Source organism: Pseudoliparis swirei, chromosome 24 (assembly GCF_029220125.1).
Source record: "Pseudoliparis swirei isolate HS2019 ecotype Mariana Trench chromosome 24, NWPU_hadal_v1, whole genome shotgun sequence".
NCBI classification, from domain to species: domain Eukaryota; kingdom Metazoa; phylum Chordata; class Actinopteri; order Perciformes; family Liparidae; genus Pseudoliparis; species Pseudoliparis swirei.
In genome coordinates, this window is record NC_079411.1 from 14832627 (window position 1) to 14855674 (window position 23048).

At 45.1% G+C, this 23048-nt stretch overlaps 1 protein-coding gene across 2 annotated transcripts in view; it reads left to right on the forward strand.

The window, feature by feature from the left end:
• Positions 1-1748: 1748 nt before the first annotated feature.
• The window catches only part of LOC130189595 (ras and Rab interactor 2-like), a 29297-nt gene continuing 7997 nt past the window's right edge, over positions 1749-23048 (forward strand). Inside the window, exons 1-8 of one of the 2 annotated variants that reach the window (XM_056408468.1) lie at positions 1749-1885; positions 6328-6452; positions 10114-10208; positions 10449-10647; positions 10730-10844; positions 12267-12339; positions 12493-12584; positions 19204-20604. In XM_056408468.1, the coding sequence (XP_056264443.1) occupies positions 6384-6452; positions 10114-10208; positions 10449-10647; positions 10730-10844; positions 12267-12339; positions 12493-12584; positions 19204-20604 (2044 nt within the window). In that variant the 5' untranslated portion in view covers positions 1749-1885; positions 6328-6383. The remainder of the gene's footprint in view (positions 1886-6327; positions 6453-10113; positions 10209-10448; positions 10648-10729; positions 10845-12266; positions 12340-12492; positions 12585-19203; positions 20605-23048) is intronic. The other variant, XM_056408466.1, reaches the window with a different exon arrangement.

Genomic DNA, 23048 nt, shown 5'->3' on the forward strand with positions numbered 1-23048 from the left:
GAAACAGCAAGTTGTATAGCAATAAAGTGAGACACATACCTTTTTCATACATCTGAAATCAACGCACTTCTTCTCCTTGCACTAAAAGGTAAGAATCATCATTTTGAGCATATTTTCTCCACTTGGGAGGGGGGGGGGGGGGGGGGGGGGCTGCGAAGCACTATGCTGTGGACAGGTCCTGGAGCTGCAACTGCATGGACACCCGGTGATATGGTGTGTTGCTGGTGAAAATCACTGAAAACTGAACAGGTGGAGAGGAGGTTAAGTCAAAGAGACGTCCAATGAAACGGACGCACACACACACACACAAGCCACCACCTTGTGTGAGCGGCACATCCACACCGTCTTGTATTAATACTTCTGCAAATGCATTTTTGAATATATCCACGATTAAAAAGGAATACAAATGCATTCAAAAAGACAACGCACTTGAACACGTTTTTAATTTCTTTATGTAAGAAATTAATTTCATTTTTGTTTCTCTTTTATCTTTTGGACCTTGGCGATTCGAGAATCGCCTTCCCACCCCACCCACCCTTTCTGTGAATCTCACAGAGCCCCACACCCCATTACCTCTCTTACCACACGTCGTGGTGGGGGTTTCTGCCAATTCACAGAACAAATTCCTGCTGGAAGTCACTTCTAGATAGACTCTGGTTCGGTGCGCCGTGACGTCACTAGCGACGTCACAGAGCCAGAGAACAAACATGTCATGTGACAATGTTTCCATGGTGACCTCGTCGGTCCGTGTAGGTTTTGTTCGTCTGTTTTTTCGTTTCATTCAAAATACGGAATAAGGAAATAACGTGGTTTCTTCGTTTACCGTTTGAAACCAAAAACGAAAAAACACTTGTGTATTCCGTTTCTGTCTGGAACCAAACACGATAGAACGGAAGTGCTTAAAATGAAAGTCAAAATAAAAGCCTGTGATATATTTATTCGTATTTACAGTGTTCTATGACGCAAACACATAGCAGGGTAACGTTAGAAGAATATAAATAATAATAAATAAACCTGGATATGTTAGCGACAATGTTGACTGCAGGAAGCTTAATATGCATATATATATAATATATATATATATATATATATATGATGGACCACGATCCAGACCTCCGTGATCCATCATGCAGATGGAGGTAGAGAGGAGGAGTGGGCGGGGCATCAGTAGGGCCATGGTTTCAGACCCAGCCATGTCCAATGGACCCTATAAGACGTGAAGTCACAAGGACTCCGGGGAGGAAGCAGAGTTAATAATGTGCAACGGAGAGATGAAAATTCATCCATAAGTAGAGAGAGAAGAAAGAGGTGCAGTGTATCATAAAACGTCCCCCAGCAGCCTATACAATGTGTCTCATGTTTCCGGTCACTCCCCCCCCCCCCTCCCCGCCCCCCCTCCCCCTTTTTTGGATGTTATGAGAATTATTTATTATTTAGCCATTGGTTGTCCTTTTAAGAGAACCTATGTTACCTTTAGTTCATCAGCCCACATCTCTCACATACATTGTCAAGTGTATTCATTTTGTGATGGACATCATGTATATGTTCAATATTATACTGTAACGTGTCTACATATCAAACGGTCCTCGCAGTGATACCTGGAGTGTGACCACCATGAACATCTGGACAACATGTTAAGAAAAGGTGAAATCTCGTCACCAGTTCCTCAGCCAATCAGGCAGAGGCGTCATGTTACTGTGGCCTCCCCCCCCCCCGCACATCTGGGTCTCTCTCGGTCCTGCTACTCAGGACCCAGCGTCTCGGTCTGTCTGTACGCCGTTAAACATGTAACCGGGCGGGTCCGGGGGACAGCCAGGCTCCTCGGTGTCACGACGAACCCGAACCCAACGGCGGCGGTGCGGCGCGGGCGGCGCGCACTGGAAAGGTGAGTCAAGTCTTTTTGCAACGGGACTCTGGAGGACTCTAACCAGCAAGGAAGTGAATCTATGTACACTGATAACAAAGGGAATGGTAGTTTTTACTCGAGAGGAAAACGTCCCTGATCATTGTGTCTTTGGAAGAGTTAAAAAACGGAGGTCCTGTGCGCAGTGAGCGCGCGCACTGATGGAACCGAGAGCTCAAAGTGTCCGAGCTGCTGCTCGGTCCTCGGTCCTCTCCGAGCAGCACTGTGTTTGGATGCAGGAGACATCAGAGAGTTTACCAAAGATCCAAACTCAGTGTGGCTCTGAGTGGAGCTGAAGTCTCAGAAGCCTTACATGATTAGTGATACAGATTTATATTTTGTATTATTATTTTTTATCTGTGGCTCTTATCTATTTATTTCATGCTTGCACACTTTTCTCCTGCAGAAGCACACGCTGCATGTGATCGCAGGTTCGGGAAGGTCACGTGCTCCTTTCCTGACCATAACAAACGTTACACAGGGAAACAACAAAGACTGCAGTTCTACATCAAGCTACACCGTTTCACTTTTAACAAGCCCTTCCTGACGTTATTATAATACCTTTAATAATAACTGAAATGGTCAATCCCTCTTAAATCCTAGTATTTGAATGGAATATTAATTTCTACCAATTCTCACATTGGTATTAAACCCTGACAGAATGCTGACCAATCCCAATGTTGACCATAACCTTTTCCCACTGGATAAAACCCACCAGCGTGTGGCTTTTGTCTCCAAAGGTTCAGCATTGATATCCCGGTGTGGTTCATTCATCCAACCAGCAGCGATTGAAACTTCATACACTCATTTCAGCCCCGGGGTCTTCTCGGCGCCATGCTATGTGACGCACAGTGAAGTGAGAAGGGATTTGGACGATTATTCTAAGTTATCCACAAAGAAAACATACAATCAATATGCAACATCCTTAAAGCCACCAGACTGCAGTCAGACTCATTGACTAAATAAACCTCATCAAAACCCAACCGTCACCAACTCTTGTTTAAGAGAAAAGAGCGACTGAATAAGTGAGATCCAGAAAAGGAGCAGCGTAACATCATCAATGATTCATAACTCTGTTTTCAACTGTGTGGTTGAACGTGACGCGCCAGAGAAAAAGCAGACCATTGCTTTCCTTGGGTTTTCCCATATGTAAAAAAACCTGCATATTTATTGGATTCATTTTGGTGGAAAAAGAGTGAAATACTAAGTTAGAGACACTGAAGGTATAGGAGTCTTTCTGGGGCTGCTGAGGGAATGTGGATTTAAAATAACACGGGTTATGAAATGAGTAACATCTAAATCTGTGCTGAAAATGAATGCATATACATAAGACATCCTTCCCTGCTCTCTCAACGTGCAGAGGTCTCCTTCCCCGCCCTCTGGGGAAGGAAGTCTCTCACTTGTTTATTTCATAAGGAATTATTCTGCTGCCAAGTTATTGGAGCGTATGAACGTCTGTCTTGGCAACGTGTTGCAACACCTCCACATGATCTGTGAGACCCGTCTGAACGGATCTCTTCGTGAGCAGTGAGCTGATGCCCATCCAGGTAGTGAAGGGACACTTTCCTCTTTTAAGCTGCTTCGGAATCTGCTGGAGAGATTAGCTTCTCTGAGACTTTTCAGGCTTTTGAGGCCGACGGAACCCGAGTTGCATGGAAGTGAATCAGCTGCAAGGTATTTTAACGACTCCGGACTCGTCGGCATTTGATCGTGTGGTGGAGCCGATGGTGTTTGTGTCTGCTGGGCTTAAAAGGACAGTTGCTGTTGTTGTAATGGTCGAGAGAGAGATCGTTCTGCTTTGTCTGTGATTTCTGTGTATTTACATTTTTAAACTGGTCAAACCACTTCTCTGCTAGTTGAAGGCCGAACCGAGAGCCTGGCTGGTTTATGAAAGCAGCAGCCGGTGTGAGAGTAAACTGTGAACACTGGAAGCTTCCACAGGAGCGAACTGCCACCGGGACTGAGTATCAGCTTCCAGCATTGATTCACATCCTGAAATATAGCTTCTTCCATCCCTCCATTGGAACAACAATTACAGGCTTTGGGGGATAAAAGAAATACGTATTATGGGTATAAGTTTGCTTTAGGTTACACCTTGAGCATCGCGTTTGTTTATTGTTTAGACCGATGAAAGTCTGATTGTTAATGATTATTAGAAAAGATCTGAAGCTGTAAGAGGCATATTTTTTCTGTGAATTCGAGGTGGATTTATTGATGTTTATGTGTGGATCATGTTAAAAAGGCCGCTGCAGAGATATTCCGTTACCAGCTTCCAACATGTGGAGGTGTTGCATCCTGGGAAATAGGTTAAAACTATTCTTTGTTGGACAGAATCCAGCAGATCATTTTGAGATCTCCCTGCATGCTTTTCCTTCATAAAATGAAGGCTCATCTCTGACCTGAATCAAACGGGGGCAGGCGGCCATTTCAGCTTTGAGTTCATTGGAGTTCATTTTGTGCTTCAGTGGTGCACATTCTCAGGGAAATATACAATAACAAAAAATCCCAATTTCAAGTTGCCCCCGGGGCCCCTGAGGGTCTGGGGTTGCAGTACGGGCTTGGGCCGAAGTCATTAAAATGTTTACCTTTTGTCTGTCTTTCATTACTCAACCACAACAAGCGCTGCTATGATGGAGGTATTGCAGTATTATCTGGTCATTGGGAGGCTCCCACCCTATCTGCTCATCTGCTCTCCTCCCCCTTTTCCTTTCTACATCTCAAAAACAGGAGTTACGTGGAGATATTGCCCACCTCCTTCCTCGGCTCACCCAGGGTTCCTGGTACTCATTTAAAGGGAATGTCCCAGAGAAAACCGCCAGGGCTTTTCTTCGTCGACCTTTTGGAAAGTTGCGGCTGGGCGGGTCTGGTGTCTGCTTTTCTTACCATTTTTATATGAAGTTTCATCGGTGTTCGCATGTTGCCATTGCAAGCCTGCTGAATCTATAATTAGAGGTTAGGCTGTTGGTCAGGCTGGTGTTTGACTGACAGAACGTCCATAAACAGTTCATGGAAAAAGCTGTGAGCGATCAGACTCCTTCCTGGTGGAGCTGTTTTTAAGGAATAGTCTTTCTAATTGAAGTAAGTAAGTAAAGTAAACGGCCAAGTCAGTGTATTTAAATCAAACTCTTTCCATTCCTCCCTGTCCTGTGAACACACACACACACACACACACCAGCATCTGGTTGGCCTTGGGGCGATAACATGACCCAGGTTTGGGAGTTCTTTTCTGCCCCTCTGACAGCAGCATGTAGCTCAGTGAGCCTGAAACCTTGTTGAAAGAAGCAATTGTAATGAATTGTAAACTCATACCTCATACTAGATATTTATGGATCTAATGTATTGCCTTGATACAATCCACATATTATAACAATAACACATGTATTGTAAAAAAATGAAGGTAAGCAATTTGATTTGTCTAGAATAAATATTCATTCATTGTTACTCACTGTTCTATGATTTCCCACTATTAAAGCATATCAAAATGTCTGTATAACATCCTGAGACATATTCATTAAATTAATAGGTAATTTTACTTCCTAATTCAAGCTATTTGCTTTTATCAGTATTAACGGTGGTTAGGTCTGAACAGCCCTACGCCTTCAGCACGCTTAGTAACAAAGATCCAGAGGTGCACGACCAGCACCGTGATAACTGTGTAGTCGTCACACTTTCAGTTAAATATTCGATGATGTCATTCTCTACGTCCAACGGGGGAACTACGGCGACCATAAAAATGTAGTTCCATAGGTCTGGATGTTGGCAACATTGACGGGACCCTCTGGAGGAAAGAGGCTCAGGACATGGGGGCAAATGGACTTGAGTGCTAGCAAGCCAGGGTGAAGGATGGTGGCTGACAGGCTGCTTCCTTGGGAAGCAGGCTAAGAGTTACGATTAGGACTCGGATTGGGCACTTTTCAGAAAATGGTTGCCTCTCATCTAGGTGGGGAAAAAACAGACTCCCCCATAACCTCTCCTCCTGGTCAGCAGCGTAGTACGCTCATGTGAGAGAGCAGTAATTAGAGTTGATGCAGTCCATCAAAGTCCATAACCTTTTGTGAAAAAAGTGTCTCTCTGCTGGCTCCATATTTTGGATCGGTTCTTACTTTCCCGGTTTAGGATAGATAAAAGGACTCACAGGAAGGGAGTCCAAAGGCAGGCAGAGCAATGGAGGGTAAAATGTGAGAGAGACAGGAAACAAGAGAGACAGATAATGAGAGGACAGAGGCTACGGATTAATACAGTTGTCTGAGATCAAGGGGTGATGGAAAAGGGAAACAAAGAGGGAGAAGGCAGGAGGATGAAAGGAAAAGAAGAGAAGTGAAGGGGGTGGGGAGTCCATAGAACTGTCTGTGGCTAAAGCAGGAATGTCCTCTGGTTGCACCACAGCTGAAGTGTCTGGACTGAAGCGTTCTTCTGACCCACAGAGCTGCAGACCCAGGCGTAAGAGTTCCTCGGTCGGTCCTGTGGACAGGAAGACAACATGGCCTCCAGCTCTCCGCCCAGGAACGCCCTGAGTGGCCTCACAGACAGGAGCGGGAGCTTCTTTAAGGTGAGGACTGATGGATGGTTCATGTGACTGACTTTGAAGAATACAATCCTGTTGAAATATAAAACACAACACTTTCTGTGTTCCAAATGTGCTTTTTGGGAAAGGCTGACTAAACACTTGTTTGTTATGAGCAGAACAACCCAAACCTAAAAGACGAGACTACATCTGGTTACAATGTAGTTAAACCTTCTCTGTTTTACCCCCATAAAGAAATGTATCATTTACATGTACAGCATATAACAAGTGCTGGCTGGTGAGATAGACACACCTAGCTTTGGCTGAAGTAAAGGCAACTTAAAGTGTTCCACTTGGTGGTTCTTGGCGACCCCTGTGGACAAAAGTGTCCATGCTTTCCTGGAACGAAGACTACATTTCCCATGAGCACCACTGATAATAAGTTCATTCACTGTTCGCACAGTCCATACCTAGGAAAAGTAACACGGCAAGTTTGTCTATGACTCTCTGCATTGTGAGCCGTGACATACAGGAGGCGAAAGAAGCCGGGAGATACATGAAGGCTGTACTCTAGGTTGAAATGCACTTATTGTAAGTCGCTTTGGATAAAAGCGTCTGCTAAATGACATGTAATGTAATGTAATGTAATATTTTAAACATTTAAAAAGCTCAGGGTGGATATAGTTTATACTGATGTAACGGTGTAGGCTGAAGCCTTAGCTTATTACACCTTTCACAAACTTCTCATTGAATATAAACACTCAATAGATTACAAAATATATAAAAAGTAAGATGATTAAAGCCAGGGTAGGAAAATAAACATGATATATTTGTTGAAATTCTAATTACATCCTGAGTGCAATCAATGAAACAAATGCTCTGACAAAAAATAGGAAGAAGATCTGCTCTTGCTGCCATGAGGGTGTGTATATTTTTACCAGTGTTGCTACAGCAGCGTCATCAGAACTTCTTAGTTCATTCAGGTTGTTTGTCTCTCGCTTTTAACTGACGTTTCTTCCATCCTCACGAACACTAAACGCGTCTGTCAAAACCAAACATAGTTTCCCGGTGACTCCATTCATCGCTTTACCAGAAGTCCATGCAGAGAATCACTTACCTCCACAGACACACACACACACATACACACACACACACACACACACACAAGTTTAAAGGAGCTGAATGAATAACTCTCTGGTGTGCGTTTATGTTTGAAGCCACTCAGCAACATACGTGTTCACCTTCATTTTCTAGATCAGGAGTTTCCATGTCTTCTGCTATGGCTCCTTCCCCATTTTCATTTTCTCCACTGGCACATTCATATCTCTCGCTGCGGAGCTCCTCCTACCCCGTGCTTCCCCTTTGTATACAGCATTCCTGTGCTGGAATTGAGGTGGGACCAGTTTCCATTGTTTTTTGTTGTTTCACCTGAGCTTTAAGGAGATACAGTAATATCAAATCCATAATATTGAATAAGAATTAGTGTTTGAATATGTAACAAATAGATTGAAATAGAACTATTGCAACAACTTCATGATTTGTTCATCCAACCAGGCAAATCCCAAAACTTTTTTTTCAAAATAATACAATCAGATTCGCACTTTGTAACCTCAAAACTGATCTCAGTCGGCAGCTTGTAGTTCTGCTAGTTTAAACGGACAACTGCAGCTTGTCATTATGCTCAGGTGTCTCCTCCCAGTGAGGATGTGAGAGAGATGCGAGGAGGGAGGAGCCACATGAGCAATCCTTGGTTCCATAACGTCCGTTACTGATGACGTGCCGAAGCTGTCAGAGCCACCGGTGTGCACAACCTCTTATTTAGGAACAATTTCTGTATTTTCTGCAGCACAGTTCTAGGGTGCATCTGTGTTTCCATGCTCCAAGCTCCTCCTCGTCTCCTTGAGGTGCATTTCAGGGATTTGAATTGCATTTCCGTGATGGTGGAGGGGGAGTGAGGTCCGTGTCCCCGGAGGAGAGAGATGACACGAGGAATAAGCACGAGTCAGCAACTTTGTCTGTTTGTAGCTTGTAGCTTTTGGGTTCTCACTGCTTTTGACAGCACATGTATGAGAGAGCTGGCTGTCCCTCTACAGGGCTGTCCCTGTCTTCACCAGGGCTCTCGTTGAGCGTCCTCACTTTGGGTTTGAAGTGGACAGCGCTCAGGGCTCAAGCGGAACGGTGTGAGACTCTAGCAGGGCTGGTTCCACTTAGTCGCACGAGGGGGGAGTCAGAGGGGACGGTGGTTGCTGTGGTCTGGAGCCCAGCTGGACAAGGAGGCCTCCTCCTGGTTGAAATGTAAAGTGTTCCTACATGGTGCATTGTGTTTGCACGACATAGGGTAAGCTTACCTAAAGAAGTCTGACACGATGACACTGACATGCCTCACATTTCCGGTCTTCATTATATTGCGCTCTGCAGACAGGAATCGTGAGGCTGCTGAGGACACAAGAACTGTTTGACCCAGATCATCAGGGTACAGCAGCCAAACGTCAACATCTGCTCGGATGTGTTTTGAGGAGGTTCTGCAATGTAGAATGAGGGAATGTGGACTTGAGGTTGAAAAAAGAAAACAACAACTTGAGGAACAATTAGTTGAATGCAGCTGAGCAGTTTTTCCATTCTATTTTTAAAATGTTTCGAGCGGGAGTTGGGGGATTTATAATAGCGTGCTGAATTAAATTCTGTCAGGACGTATTGTAATATCTTTCATTTCTTTACACCAGAGGTTTTCAAATGGTAGGGGAGATGAAGCGGGGGTCAGAAAGGCAAAGATGCTTCATTAGGTAAAGAGGACGGGTGCATGCAGGCGTTCCAGAGAAAACAGGAAGTTAGTTTTGGTAGTCTGTCCCACTGATTGGTCCATTTTATCAACACGGGCAGCGCAACATCGCTTATGAGAAAATAAAATACTTTTACCCGATGGCAGCAATCTCTGTCAAATATCGTAATTCTTTTCATTACTCAGTCACACCCGACACGATCCACGTATTCAATGCGACTTCATTCAGGTCCCGAGGTCGCCGTTATCTCGAATGCATCCACTGCACATTATCATCCATGAGACACCAGAGAACTCCTAGAAAAAATAAAACGCTGCTCATAAATTGTCAACAAGTGTTAATTGAACAAACAGGGCTGAAGTTATCGCCCGCATTGTAACTCACTGAACGGCTACATTCCACTTCCTGTTTGCCTTCTCCGTGGCCACTGGGCAGCAGACCACAAGAGTTCTAGATATGCTTTGTGTCAGCGATCGTTGATCACATATCTGCCACCAGTCGTCAGAACTCATGCCAAAACTAAACGCAGTACAAGGACATGATCCTACATGCCGTTATTATATCATCTGTTGACTGATTCGTGCTCAACAGAGATTACGTGATCAACACATTATCTCCTGAAACAGTCCTGCATGGCGCGGGAGGAGCATTCAGTCAAGTCGTCCTGCCAGAGTTCTGCATGTGTTTGCACACGGTACCTTTCAGTCTGGGTGTCGATGCGGGTCGGTTCTTTGTCTTTGTGTTTTCCTTCCTGGAGGAAATGAGGTCCGCACACAGGAAACGGTTACTCTGCCCTTTGTTCTAGAAGTGACCAGCACAGTCTCCCGCTTTCTAATTTATGTTTGAGCAATGCTGTCGGTGTCCTTCACTGCTGTCCCCTCTCCTCTTCTCCGTCTTGTCCCCCCTCTCATTCTGTCTCCTTCCAGCTGATTGATACATTTGCATTGGAGATTGGGGAGCTGAAGAGAGAGATGGTCCAGACCTCTCCGACAGCCAACAGAGAGCCCATGGATCTACGAGGGTAAGGCGCCACTTGGTCTTATCTTCAGTCTGACTCGTCTTCTGTTTTCCATGCCTGAAAATCTTTGTCTCGCTAAGCCACACCGTGTTTCAGCATCAGCTGGCTCTGCGTTCTTTCCAAATCGTATTTCCCTCACCAGTGTTTGAGAATGCATCCACACATTGGTTCGAGTCGTCACCAGCAGATGGCAAAAGAGTTTCACTCTCTGTGTCTCTCCCTTTCTGTGTGTTTCTCTGCCAGGCTGGAGGGTGAGGTGAGCGGCGTTTACCTGCAGTCCCCCCACTGTGGCGGACAGGGGGGCGAGAGGGATTCGGGATACGACTCTTTGCGAAGGAGGATGAGCGTGTTGGACAGGCTGAGTCAAACCCATCCGGTGTGGCTGCTGCTGGCTGTCAGTGAAGAGGAGGCCAGTCGCATTCTGCTCCGGCAGCCCCCTGGGGTGAGGGGCCGCCGTCGGGATACAAGATGCGAATGTGTCTTATTCGATTATTGCCTAACATGGAATACTTCATGACTTACAGGTTTTCCTGGTCAGGAAATCAGCTGCGCTGCAGAGAAAGGTTCTGTCTGTGCGTGTGAAGGAGGATCCGTCGGGAACTCCCATCAGCCACTTCCCCGTCAGAGAGAGCCAGTACAGTGAGGAACATCACATTGTTACACATCTCAAAATCATTGCTGTTCGCGACGTAATCTGGCTGTGTCCAGAAGAGGTTCCACGGTTCAATCGCTGGCCATGCCTTGTTTGCTCGGAAAAGTAAATTCATATTGACTCAGAAGTTGTCATGGTTGGATCGTTGGATCAGAGCTCCAGTTGTGGTCTTTCCATTTTCCTGGTCAGCTCCTCTGATTGTGTCTAGTTCCACTACAACCACCTCAAGGTCAGAGAGTTCAAGTAGATTGCTGCTGGCAATGAGCTGTTCTTCGTCTGTGTGGTCATTTGTTTGCACTGCCTCAGCAGTGACATTGAACAGGTACCATACGGTCGCTCAGCAGCTGTGTGGATGTGTAACTTCAGGAACACTTGACGAAAGTCAAGATATTGACATAGGATGCCACACGGGAAAATCAACCGCATTCTTTAGGTCGACTATTGGGATCGTAACCCACAAAAACAGTCATTGTCATTTCAGTTGTATCTGTGCCTATCACTTCCAATAATTAGTCATTCGACATTGTTCTGTGCTTCAGTTTATGGAGCTGTGATGGTGCCAACGTGTGATGACACACCAGCTGTTGATTTCCCCCGCTGAAATGACAGCAACCATGGGAGGGGCAAGGGGATAGCATGGCTGTGCTTTTGGCCTGGTTTGTCTTTTAGAAGTGGGTCAGCTGCTTTCCAGTTGGCCTCTTGCACGGCCTGTTGCTTTAAGTTAGCCACGCACCGACGGTTTAAACTTCACTCTGAACCAATGCAAATCCCCAGTCCTTTTAGGGCACACTGCTCCTTAACCAGCACAGCAGTGCTTACATATCACATTGGGAAGGGTACATGTTGTCCTTGGAGGTCTCAGATTAGCCAGCTCCAAAGCAACGGAACGGTCACTTGTTGGTTCTGTACAGTAAAAAGCAGATGTAGGAGTACCTTGATGAAACAGGGGGTGGGGGCTGAAAAGGGATTTGAACTCTGCTTCTAATGTCTGTACCAAATTCCACTGCTCCTCTTGGAACCATCATCTGTGCCAAATGTTGTGTCAATCACTATAGATGTGGAGATGCAGTATCTTGGAGGATGATTGAAGACTTTGGCCTGCTAGTGGTACTCAATAAAAAGTCAGCCGTTCAACAAATTCATCAGAATCCCTTGAAACCCTGAATATATCCACCAAATGTCACCAAATCCATTCCATACTGGCATAGACATAAAAAAAGGTCTACTAAAAGAAAAGACAGGGATCCCTAAAGTCATTAGGGTTGAACATCTGCTGGACCACCAAAGGCCTCCCTTTGTAGAGCATCCCCTCTCGTGACAGAAGCTCCAAATGCAAAGGCCTTGTAAGCGACTACAACTGCTCATGTCTTCGCATTTATTAAGTTTGTAAACATTTCATTTGCTTGCAGCCTTTTCACTCGAGGAATCTGGGATCAGCTTTGCAGATCTGTTTCGCCTGGTGGCCTTCTACTGTATTAGCAGGTAAACCATCCACCCGTCACTTCCCCAGCTTCTCTTTGTTTTCTTCTGTCTCAACGTACACATATATATTTTAAAGTATAGATTAAAAAACAATCGGTAAGGTATGACAACACTTGCTGAAGTGCATCAACATTTTCTCATTCTTTCACCAAGGGATGTCCTGCCTTTCACACTCAAACTCCCAGAGGCCATTGCGTCGGCTAAGACTCAGAAAGAACTGGAGGAGGTGTCTCAGCTGGGAGCAGGTAGCCTCATTGATTATTGTGTAACAATCCATATGGGTGGTTTTGCAAGTTTTTACTATAAATCAGCTTCAGTTCAGCATGTTTTTAAAGAGTTTGACAGTTTTTAGATTTATTTCTCACCATTCGTATCATTCATTTCACAAAAACAAAACTTAGCCTTAGCCTAGCTTAGCATGAAGTCTTGAAGCAGGGGAAGACAGCCAGCTTGGTTCCCTAAAGGGGCATTACTAGCACTTGTAAAGCTCGTATTAACACATGTGTGTGTTAGTTAATACATGTCAGTGGCGGGCCGTGGGCCTGGGGCCTGTGCCTTCAGTGAGGTCCTACACAGTCCCACCCGAATTAATCAACCTCTTACTATCCCTTATGATGCCCCTAGACCAGACCAGGCTCTGCTCATCGTCGGATCGGTATTGGTAGTATTGAGATCGCATGACAAAAAAAAATTGGCCGCCCCGCATTTTCTTCTGCACGTCTTTGTTCATTTATTAAACTAAACTAAACAGCCTGATGTTGATTATCTCTAACAGCATGTCATCTCTCTCATCTCCGTCTCGCTGCGAGAATCGGCGCTTCGGGGAACGAGAAAAAAGAAAAGAAAAAAAAAACTAACTGCACTCGTTTGTTCACTAAGCAGGCATTGGTAACTTTCAAAGCAGATTCAAGTATATCCTCGACCAATCGACTTCTTCATCTCCTCTCCGCCATCCGCCATTGAAAAAAAAAAACATTTTTGTAGTCATCAAATAATTCCTTTATTCAATTCAGTTTCTTTTAGCTGAGGTTAGGCCCTACATCCAATAGGCAATATCCAATCAAATTGGTAATCCAATCAAAAGCTGCAGCATTCCCTTCTAGCTGCCCGCTGGAAGGCCTGGGCCTGCCAGCCTACCAGAAGGGAGTGTGAATAACAGACACATGGTTGACCATTGATTGTCATTCCCTTTGACTTGAATACCAGCCCGCCCAGGGCTGTGATTCTGCAGGCCTGAGGGCAGATGTTAGCCCCCTGCAGATAAGAAATGCTGAATATGATTTGATAAAACCAATAATCAAAAGACCAGCCCCTCAACGCAACCAAAATACTTAAGCAAACTAAAAATGAGAAGCTAATAACTCTTAAAAAATAATATAACTTATATATTTGAAAAATAATATATAAAAAATATATATTCTGATGATGTTTAGGCCAGCAGAGAAGGCCTTGCTGGCCCTGACGGCCCGCCACTGATACATGTACATTCATTTTTAATGAACATTTGGGGTGTTAAGTTGAGTTAGTGAGTGTGACTATTTGTTGAAAAACAACAGCTGCCATGTTTTGTACCAGTGTGTCTGTACAGAGCCTCATACTGAAACCTCCAGACATGGACCTCATCTGGCAACCCACACTGTAAGAGACTGTGAAAAGATATGCTGGGCAGATTAATAAACTCTTCTTCTACTGTTTGAATAGTTACCAATTGTACTTGTTCTACATTTCTGTTTGTATACAAATGAATTCAATTGAATTCATCTGTCTTCCCCAAAATCACAAATTTGCCTCAGAGGGCTTTACGACCCGTCCAACATACGACATCCTCTGTCCCAGGACCCTCACATCAAAACAGGAAAAACTCCCCACAAAAAACCTTTACAGGGAAGACAAATTGAAAAACTTCAGGGAGAGCAACAGAGCATGGGTCAATCTCTCTGGATGTACAGAAGTCTGATAGACAAATTAGATACTTCTTGTCAATTATTAATCTTCACGGCTGCTGGTCGAGGGATTTTTAAAAACTTAATACAGAGCTGAGCCTGTTTCCCCTGCTTCCAGTCTTTATGCTAACTAGGCTCCATGCACAACAGCAGATTTGTACTTTAGTACCGTACATTGTTTTTAACCTCAGGGGGCGTGTCTGAGTGCTACACCTGCGATGAGAAGCAGGCAATCCGAGATAAAGCAGCCAGTATGTGTATTTCCCTTTGCGGAGCATTCAGGGCTGGTTTCACAGCCGATTGAGTCACTTCATCTCTGGAAGTTATTCCAGGCTTGGCTCTGTGAATCTGCGGTGACTCAGCCTCCTACAGTAAAAGCCTTCGACATAGCTCAGAGTGTGGGGGAGGAGGGAGTGGCGAGTGGAAAGCTACATTCAGTGTGAGTGCTGACATAATGTGTCTCATGGATGCAGACAAACATGAAGAGCTGCTCACCTGTGCATGGCGGGTGGGTGTGATGTCTGATTTGTACATTGGGGTGAGGGGTTCACATCTCGACACGCCCGCCACGCAGAGAGCTGCAGGGGATTCTTTGCCATTTCTTTTAATATTTGGACCCGTGGTGTTCGATGGCCGTGATTCAGAAGTCCCATATAAGTTTGTCCCAACACAAACCCATGGCCTGATGACAGCCTGTAGCTGGAATGAATAATGTTGTTGTTGTTGCTGTTGTGACAGGATGTGAGGTAGTTGTTCGGAAATCCACACGTCACATTGTTCAGGAGTTGAGTCTTTGCAGCTCTCCAGGAGTTCACAGGCCAACTCCGCAGGAGCTTTTCCACAGACGAGTAGACCAGGCTCCAGCCTGCACTGGTGAGGCTTTCTGCTGCTCGTCCATTTTGATGGGCAGGAGGTCGACCCGGTCTGTGAGCCTCTCTGAGCAAACTCATACAACCATTTAGGGAAACTCCCTCCTCCACTGGAACGCTTCTATTTAAAGGCAGACTGTCATATTATATGTTGGTGAATCTGGGCATGCACATGTGAAACACAAACACACGTTACAAACGGAGACATTTGAATATTGCAGTGACTTTGTAGCTGATTTTCAGCGACGTCATTTGAGGGACTTATTAACTGCTGTTGTTCATTAAACAATATCTATTTCTCATGAGAGCAGGACTTTACTTTGTTTGTAGTCAAACTAGCATTGGGTCTTTCCGGGTGGCAATGTTGAGTCGGTCCACCATTTTGATCCGGACTGACAGTGAATCTCTTCATGTTCGTGTCTGCTCGGGACGTATCGGAACTGTTCTAGCGCAGTCATCAGGTCACCAGTTGAATTAGCCACAGAGTGGACATTGGCTCATGACTAAATGCAAAACTAATGGAATTCCCATCAGCGTCAGCTGGACATAAGGTAATTAGCTCATGTTAGCATGCTTGGAACTTAAACCAAGGTGAAAGTGACATCAGTGCGTGTTAGCGTTCTAATGTTGCATTTACTGCAGGGCTCACATCGTTGTTAGCATGGTAGCATGATGCAGTATAATGGCCCTTTCACAAAGCACGTGGCAACGTGCCACAGCGCTATGAAACCACTCTGAGCCACAAGGGCCCGCGCAGAAGGGTGAGTTGGAACAATAAAGAGAACGAGAGAACGGCTAAGCGTCTCGGCGCTCCTGTTCTTCCTGCATGTATTTAGCAGCATACATTTGGTCTGTGCAAATGAGCCTCATTGCAAAAACAATCCAATTCCCAAAGATCAGCGCTAACAGACACAGCGGAACATTTTTGGAACTGAAGTTCCTTTGTAAGGGAAGTCACTCGTTGCTCTCTTGTTCTGGCAACTGTGTTCTGGGTTCAAACGCAACATTTCTACTTTGCCACCTTTTTGCAATCGCTGTAATATATTATTAGTGAATCAGACATTAATATATATATATACACGACCGTTCAAAAGTTTGGGGTCACTTAGAAATGTCTTTATTTTTCAAAGAAAAGCACTGTTTTTTCAATAAAGATAACATTAATCCAAAATACACACTATACATTGTTAATGTGGTAAATGACTATTCTAGGTGGAAATGTCTGGTTTCTAATGAAATATCTCCATAGGTGTATAGAGGCCCATTTCCATCAACGATCACTCCAGTGTTCTAATGGTACATTGTGTTTGCTAATCGCCTTAGAAGACTAATATCTGATTAGAAAACCCTTGTGCAATTATGTTAGCACAGCTGAAAACAGTTATGCTGGTGATATAAGCTATACAACTGGCCTTCCTTTGAGCTTGAAGTTTGAAGAACAAAATTAATACTTCAAATATGAATCATTATTTCTGACCTTGTCAATGTCTTGACTATATTTTCTATTCAATTTTCAATTCATTTGATAAATAAAAGTGAGTTTTCATGGAAGACACGAAATTGTCTGGATGACCTCAAACTTGAACGGTAGTGTATATAAATATAAATATAAAAATATATATATATATATATATACAGGGCTCTCAAGTGTCACGCATTGAGCGTGACACTCACGCATTTCGGTCTTAAGTCACGCACTCCCGCCACACATCGTATTTCTCACGCTGAAAAAAACTCTCGGCTATTTAATCTTTTAATGTGCCGCAGCGCGCCAACATGAGCTGGCCGCGCTGCCCTCACCGTGAAGGAATCAAGCGCTTCCCTGGAGTTCTGCTGTGAGGAGCCACTTATCAGCCAATCAAAAAAAAGAAATGGGCTACACAATAGCCAATCAGATTAAAAAACGTATCCGTTGTATCTGGGTAAGCAACCAATGAAAATAAAGCATCCTGGAATTGGTCACGATTGACTGAGGGGGGGGGGGGGGGTGGAAATGTCACTCTTGCCTGTCTTCAAAACTTGAGAGCCCTTTATATATATATATATATATTCAAAGTCTACTCTTAAATGTTGTGACTGTGTCTGCCTCCCGGACTGAAGGCGGAAGCTGGTTCCAAAGAAGAGGAGCTTGATAACTGAAGGCTCTGGCTCCTATCCTACTTTTTAGGATTCTAGGAAGAACAGTAGCCCCACATTTAGTGAGCGCAGCTCTCTAGTGGGGCAATATGGTACTACAAGCTCCTTAAGATGTGATGGAGCATCACCAATCAAGGCTTTGTAGGTTAAGAGAAGAATTTTAAATGTGATTCCTGACTTTACGGGGAGCCAGTTTAGAGCAGCTAGTGCAGGAGTGATGTGATCTCTTTTCTTAGTTTTAGTGAGAACACGAGCTGCAGCATTCTGGATTAATTGGAGGTACCTAAGAGACTTATTAGAGCAGCCTGATAAATCATAATAAGGAGTTGGGGTTAGGGTTAGTCCAGTCTAGAAGTAACAAACGCGTGAACCAGTTTTACTTCATCGCTTTGAGACATGATGTTCCTGATTTTTTAAATGTTACGTAGATGAAAAAATGCAGTCCTTGAGATTTGCTTCACATTGGAGGTAAAGGACAAGTCGCCATCAAAGATAACGCTGATTCTTTACAGTGGTGTTGGATGCTAGGGCAATGCCGTCTACAGAAACCACATCACCAGATAATTGATCTCGGAGGTGTTCAGGGCCGAGTAAAATAACTTCAGTTCTGTCTATGTTTAACATCAAAGAAGTTGCAGGTCATCCATGTTTTTATGTCTTTGAGACATGCTTGAATTTTAGCGAGCTGGTATAGTTTTATGTTGTATATATACATTTGTTTGTATGTATGTATAAATACATATATGTATGTATATGTGTATATATGCATATATGTCTATGTTTATATATACAGTATGTATATGTTTGTTGATATGCATATGTGTATATATACAGTATATATATATATATAGAGAGAGAGAGAGTCTGTGTGTACATATATATGTATATACTGTATGTGTACATATGTATATATATTTGTACATATTTTCTATATATGTATTATGTATATATATTTGTGTATATGTATATATCACACATATGGATTAGTTCTTCCAGCTTATGAGTGACCAGTCTATATTTAGAAAGCATATTTATTGAGACTCAGCCAGCTTTGATCTGACTCCACAGTGTCAGGTAGTCATTGGTCACATGGACGAGTATGAAGACTACGGGCAGGTTTCAGTCTCCAGACGCTGAGGTATTAACGCAGATATGAATACCAGCTTCTTTATGGCCACAGGCTATTTTTAGCCTGTGGAAATTGTCACCACTGGGCTTATGCTGAAAGCCCTGCATGGATATTTTGGAATCATTTTGTTGTACATACATCTGTATGATAGGATATAGCATGTATTTCTTTTCAAGTTGTTATCAAAGCTCAGAGTGTTAGTATGAAGTCTGGTTTGCCAAATAGCTGAAAACAATGGATGGGTTCAGTGGGACAGCATCCACCAGAATGAGAGCGCATGTCTTCCATTTGTTCTGTCGAAATAGAAAATGAAAAGCAGAGCATCAGGTTAGGTTTGCTGGTAACACTAGCTTCATTTAACAACCTAACATTGGACTACAACTACTCAGGAGCACGTAGAAGTAAGAGAGAGGAAAACCAAGCAGGAAGAAGGAGTGGAGGAACTGGAGTCGTGTGCCGTGTGTGTCGTGCCCTCCCACTCTGGGATTAGCATGAGCGACTCCCTCTCTGTCTCTGGGTGTGTGCCGGCTCCCGTGAATCTGAGCCAAGAGACACAGGCTGAGCTCATTGCACTTCTTCCACCAGCAAGAGCAAAGACCGGCAAGGAGAAAAACTTAGGGAAACTTTGAGGAAAAGCCTGAGCTGTTGGTGAGAAGTAGTTGAGAATGCTGTCTTCTGTTCCCTTTGACTGATCTTTTTTAATTTGAACACTCTGACCTGGAATTAGTCAGAGTGGAGAAATGTGTCTAACTTACAGATAGTTAATGTGCCTGTGTCTCTATTGCAGGCTTCTGGGACTCTGCCCTGTGCAGTCAGCGGCGCCCTTCCCCCCGTCCCTGTCGCCCTCTGAGCCGTACCCTCAGCCCCCAGCGGACTAACAGGAACAGGGAGGTCGAGGCGTCACGGCTATGGCACACCGGGGCTCACTGCGACAGTGCACCTCCGACCCTGAGGTCCAGCGCTCCTCCACCCACCTTTCATCTTGAGAGAAGACATTCCAGTGGTCCCCTGTGCTTTGTCAACCCCCTGTTTCTCCAGACTCACCGCCACCACCACCGGCGTGAGGACGACTCGCCTTCACATGCTGTCAAGTCCGATAGCAAACTAGAGAATGCGGAGAGATCGCCTGTGAAGCCGCTTAGCAGCGGTCAAGGGAGCGAGCAGCACGTGGACGACACCAAACTGAGCGCCAAATCGCGGCCACCTCCCCCACGCCCTCCTCCCCCACGCTCGATGCCGCGCCGGCGCCCTGCCCCACCACCACCTGGACCTCCAGTTGCAACCAGCAGACTCAAGAGCATGCCAGAGGCCGTGGTTGTGTCCACAAAACAGCAACCGTCCAGCAGCAAGCGCCGGGCTCCCGCTCGACCTTCAATGGGTGCCAAGCATAGCAGCCCTTCCAAAACTACCAGCTCACCAGTACCTGTGCCCTCAAACCCCCCACCTCCAAGGCCAAAGAAGCCTGATCTGGAAGCTCACCGCTGCCACATTGCCCTGGATGATGAGACCATTGCCAAGGCTTTGTCCCAGGCCAAGCTTCCACCCTGCCAGCCTCCACCGGCTGCCCCTGCTGGTGTGCTGCTGGAGAAGAACGCTGGGACTCCAAGACGCCAGCGGCTCAGTGACATGAGCATGTCCACTTCCTCCTCGGACTCACTGGACTATACTCAGTCTCCAGGGTTCTCCATGGGACTGGCCCCTAGTCCATCCCGACACCTCACTCATCAAGACCCAGTGGAGGACAGCAGTGAAGACGATGAGGACAAGGAAGAAGACGAGGAGGAAGACTACGGCGTCGGTCTGGAGACAGACCTAGAAATGCGCCACCGTCCTTCCTTCAAAGCACGAAAACGAATGGTCGGCGTTAGTCTGAGCGGTGGCTCCTTCATCCTCCCAAGGGCTCTGAAGGGACGCTTCCTTCAGGTGAGCGGCATGCTCAGCTCCCTCATGACCCCCGAGAGACGGGCGGTGAAAAGGATCGCTGAACTGTCCAGGGACAAAAGCTCATATTTTGGCTCCCTGGTCCAGGACTACATTAGCTTTGTTCAGGAGAACCGAGGCTGTCACACCACAGGAATGGATTTTCTGCAGACTCTCAGGCAGTTTATGACACAGATGAAGGCTTACCTGCACCAGAGCTCCGAACTGGACCCCCCTATCGAGTCACTCATACCGGAGGACCAGATTGGTAAGTTGGCCAAAAAGGCTGCGAATCTTTAAAACCATTTGAGATTTATTGTTTGCTTGGCGGAATCGTGGTTCTTGACTTGGTGAAACTTGTGCGTCTGCATGCATGGGCACTTGTGTAATGTTTTGGATATCCCATCTCTGACAGCATGCACCTCTCTTCGTCTTTTCCTTCCAGTATCATTTGAGAAGGAGACCGCCTTCAGCGTCAGTGAGTGCCCGGGCTTGTCATTGCCTTACGCTTCCCATATTAGCCTTCCTCACTACTGGTGTTGAGTTTCGGAAAATGCCAGTGTGCTGTGCCCCAACGAGTACAACTTGGCTCCTGTTGGTTGCCATAAGCTCACAGAGCAGTTGAGGCTCATTAAAACAAGAAACAAGCAGACATTTTCATTAGGCCTGCTTGGTATTCCACCTAATTATGGTCCTCACTGAAATGTGTGAGCGGCAATGAGTACTGTAAACTGGCACATATGCGGACTGATCATTAAAGCAAAATGCATTGAACATTCGTGATCATTGGCTTCTTTAGTTGCTTGGAAAAAGAAACCCAATACTTGGTATTAGGACTACATCCTTCTTTCTAATTTCCTTGTGTCAAAGTTGTGGATTCCTTCCATTGAAGTCATGGTGATTGTAAAAATAAGTTTGCTGGCGTGAGCAGCTCTATCAAAGGGATGTTTCATTCCAATCAGATTATTGTGCCCTTGACTATTTGCATGAATATGTAAGTATGCCTTTGCACTCATCTCTTTTCCCTTGTTCATTGTAAACAATAACAGCAAAGCCTTGTTCAGAGACAGAGCAGTGATCCATTCTGGTTATGCTAACAGACCACAGATACGCACACTCAGTGTCTCACGCACACAAACGTTTCCATTGGAGAGGGCAATGTCAAAAAATGTAAACCTTTTACTTATAATAAGACTCTGACAATTAGAATCAAGTTTTGCAATAACAGTTTCGGCTGTCAGGCCTAATTGTTAGGTGGTGATAAATGTGTCACAATTACGGCTATTTATTTTTCCATGAAAAATCAAAACAAATCTGTGAGCTCAAGTCTGACGTCGACTACAATCCTACACAATAGGTTCAAAAGAAAGGAGAAGTGGAGAGTGGAGCTGACGTCTGGGCTCTGAGTGTTTACAGAAAGATTACGGCTGAAAGTCTGACATTGGGGGAAAGAAATGCTGTGTTTGTTGTGGAAGGGGGCGCTGGAAGTCCAGACTTTTGAGTGTTTGTTCTAACTGTAATACTTCAGGTCAAGCTAGAAGGATCAACCATTGGGTTTCTGTAAAGGGAGGCTGTACACCTGTCCGAACACGCACTAACTCATGGCCATGCAGGCTGGGAAGGAAAGGGAAAGCCGCCATTTGTGGGACATCAGAAAACCACACAATTCTGTGTTTGTTACATTGCTTTTTCTCTCTCTCAGTGCCTGCTGGTGTTTATGTCGTTGTGCGTCTGTGCACATGTTTATCACAGGGTCTCCTCAAGTTTATTGAAGTCGAGGAACACTTTGAACAGGCTGGAGTCAAGAACGAGCCCAATAACAAACGTTGCTTAACATACAGGAAATGAGCCTTTCTGGGGGGGAATCAGGAAGTCCACACTCAGAAAGTGTGTGTGTGTGTGTGTGTGTGTGTGTGTCCTTTAGCAGCCTCTGTGCTGCTCCTTGTGCACACATGGGGATCAGTGGAATCTCTCCGGCCTCTGTAAACACCTTGGGCGCTCCCTTTGTTCTTCACTTCCGATGCACTGGTCTGAGCAGGCGCAGTAAAGAACTACAGATCCCTTACCCCGGGCGAGCCACAAGGCATATGCTGTGGTGTAAGTGCAGCACATTCTCCCCCTGACTCACCATAAAGACATCCGATTCTCCACGAGGACAGGAGTCTTGTTTGTGCACGCTGGCCGTTCATGCACTTGGTTCTGTGTAGCTCATTGCATGAAGTCCGCCTAGAAGCCGGTGATGATTTGTGCGTGAAAGCTGCGTCACTGCTGCCAGGGAACAACAATGCAACATGCTGTACATAGCTGAGGTAGGCAGGAGAGCTTTTGAAGCCAATGTGTGTAGGTGGGAGGTACAGATAGAGTCATTGTGGAGGTTGAATGAATGCGAAACTTTTATAGTTCCAAGTTGGATTGTTCACGGTCAGACTCGAGCTGAGACCCAATAACCCTGACTCTCTTTAACTCTCCAAAGAAATATGTAATCTATGGTAAAACCTGACTTGAGATTCGTTACTTCATCACTCTTCTTGCCTTAAAGGCCCAGTGTGTAGCTATTCGGGGTATTTATTGGTAGATTTGTGTTATACTATTCATAACTGTTTTCATTTGTCTATAACTGAATCTTAAACTAAGAGTCCTCATGCATTCGTTAGCTTGAATGAGCCGTCTATATTTACATCTGGAGCGCGTCCTCCATGTTTCTACAGAGGC